This window comes from Nothobranchius furzeri, chromosome 14, assembly GCF_043380555.1.
Source record: "Nothobranchius furzeri strain GRZ-AD chromosome 14, NfurGRZ-RIMD1, whole genome shotgun sequence".
Taxonomy (NCBI): Eukaryota; Metazoa; Chordata; class Actinopteri; order Cyprinodontiformes; family Nothobranchiidae; genus Nothobranchius; species Nothobranchius furzeri.
In genome coordinates this window covers 34,427,946-34,430,228 of record NC_091754.1, presented here as the reverse complement: position 1 = coordinate 34,430,228, position 2,283 = coordinate 34,427,946, and the positions used below count along the sequence as shown (strand labels likewise).

The 2,283-nt window shown below is 37.6% G+C and overlaps 1 protein-coding gene across 1 annotated transcript; it reads left to right on the top strand.

The window, feature by feature from the left end:
* The first annotated feature begins 719 nt into the window (after window positions 1–719).
* Window positions 720–2,041, top strand: LOC107383635 (olfactory receptor 4N2-like). The gene is made up of 2 exons (XM_015956399.3): window positions 720–1,634; window positions 1,961–2,041. The coding sequence occupies exons 1-2, from the start codon at window positions 729–731 to the stop codon at window positions 2,039–2,041; spliced, it is 987 nt and encodes a 328-aa protein (XP_015811885.2). The 5' UTR covers window positions 720–728.
* The last annotated feature ends 242 nt before the right edge of the window (window positions 2,042–2,283 follow it).

Below are 2,283 nucleotides of genomic sequence, written 5' to 3'. Positions count from 1 at the left end.
AATTAATTGGTTAAAGTTACGAGATACTGTATTGTGTATGTAAACAGCTAGCGAGGGTCCGTCAGTGGACCGTGCGTGGCAGGAGAGGCAGTTAGCTACAATGGTAACGCAAAAAGTTCCTTTTGCCAAATTTATAAAGTCTACATACCTTTGCTATGGGCCCATTTTTATTCTTCTTCCTTCCTTCGCTTTCAGAAAGCTGATCCCGGTGGCTTAGGCGTTCTTTTCACCGTAAAATATTAAAAGTTTAAACGCGACAGGATGTCCTTCTGCAGTGCTAACCACGCACGCGTTATACGGCAACCTTAACGGTCAAATGCTTCGGAGGGTGGCCCAAGCGGGAGCTCGTCATGCAGCCAGATCGTTAGAATTTAAATATTGATGTATTAATTTCATGTCATTTCAGAGGGGAATTTTGAGTATGTAGAGAGCGCATTTCATATAACAAACATAAATGTAATAAACTATTTTTTTTATTTTTATTTTTTTATTTTGCGCCCTATCCATCAGATAGCGCCCCAGGCGGCCGCCTGTGTCACCTGTCGCCAAAGCCGGCCCTGTCCATGGTGGATAGAGAACTCTTTAAATAGTTGGTCTCCAGTCTTCAGCTGAACACACCACACTCACTAAACAAATGTAGGTATGTGGAGTCCTTGTGTGCGCTCCTGGTAAACAATCTGCTGGTTGTATTAAGTTTTAATTTTTTACCTGTTCTTTAGAATTCTGAGATGAATGTAACATACATTACTCTTGATGGTCATGTGGAGGTGGAAAAATACCGGTTCCTTTATTTTGTCATCATGCTTCTGGCATATATTTTAATTTTGTGCAGCAATTTTACCATTGTTTATCTCATTGTAGTTCACAAAAACCTTCATGAGCCGATGTATGTATTTATTGCTGCTCTGTTGATCAACTCTATTCTTTTGAGCACGGTGGTCTATCCAAAACTCTTGTTTGACTTTCTGTCTGAAAAACAGATCATATCTTATCAAGCCTGTGTCTTTCAGGTTTGTGTTTTTTACTCGCTAAGTGGTTCAGAGTTCTTACTGTTGGCAGCCATGGCCTATGACAGATATGTGTCCATATGTAAACCTCTGCATTATCCAACCATCATGAGAAAAGCCACTGTGATCATTTTGCTGGTTTTATCCTGGCTTTTACCTTTTTGTCACTTGGCTGTGCAACTCATAGGAAATGCTCAAACCCAGCTGTGTAGCACTACTTTGAAAGGTATGTTCTGCAACAATTCAATTAACCATCTTTTATGTGTGACTTCCAGAGCACTGTCAATATTTGGTTTAGTTATTCTGTTCGATATTGGCTTGCTTCCTTTGCTTTTTATACTCTTTACATACACAATGATATTCATAACAACTTATAAAAGTTGTGGACAAGTCAGGAAGAAGGTTGCTAACACCTGTTTACCTCACCTGCTGGTCTTAATAAATTACTCTTGCTTCATTACTTTTGATATAATTATAATTAGACTGGATTATGATATTTCAAATACTTCACGTTTTGTTATGACAATACAAATGATAATATACAATCCTCTTAGCAATCCAATCATATATGGAATAAAAATGAAAGAGATCTATAAACACCTCAAAAGACTGCTCTGTCAAGCCAAGGTAGAGAAATGTAGTTAAATGGTCTCTATTTATATACAGATTTAAAAATGTGTCTCGATTTTTAAACTATTACATACTTTTTATTTAATGGCTATGCATTCATATGTGTTTTGCTGTCCACTGAGATCTTCACCCAAGCCCATGAATCTAATGAGCATGGATTGTTCATGCCCAGGGCAAAATGGTTCTGAGGCCCGGCTCCTCATAAAGTCCACCATGAGCTCTGTAATGCACAACAATGTGTTTCATTTATTTGTTTTTCTTATTAAGCTTAAAAAATGATAGTAAATGACTTTCTAAAACACAGTGTGACCATTATTTTTCAGTTTGGAGGGGGAAAGGTTGGGGCAAATGTAAATGTTAAAGGCATTCAACACAAGGATGTAGCCTGCTTAGACAAAGTTTGATGCCATTTAGATCACAAGTGTGATAAACAGTCCCTCAAATCTTTATATTTATATATGGCCCGCTGATCATGTATCAAATATGTATTAGTATGAGTCTGTGGCTGCTGCACAGTTCTTTTTTTCTCTCCCTAACACACTGACACAACTCCATGCTCAAGTTACTCAAACGGTGTAACAAATTATCACCACGCCACAAATTCAACTTTAAATTTCAACTTTTAAGTGCAATAACTTCATCAAGG

Bases quoted from the DNA above. Each gene is read 5' to 3' on its own strand.
- LOC107383635 (XM_015956399.3), top strand. From the start codon at position 729: ATGAATGTAACATACATTACTCTTGATGGTCATGTGGAGGTGGAAAAA. The intron at 1,635-1,960 runs GTAGAGAAATGT...ATTATTTTTCAG, and splicing joins GACTGCTCTGTCAAGCCAAG to TTTGGAGGGGGAAAGGTTGG.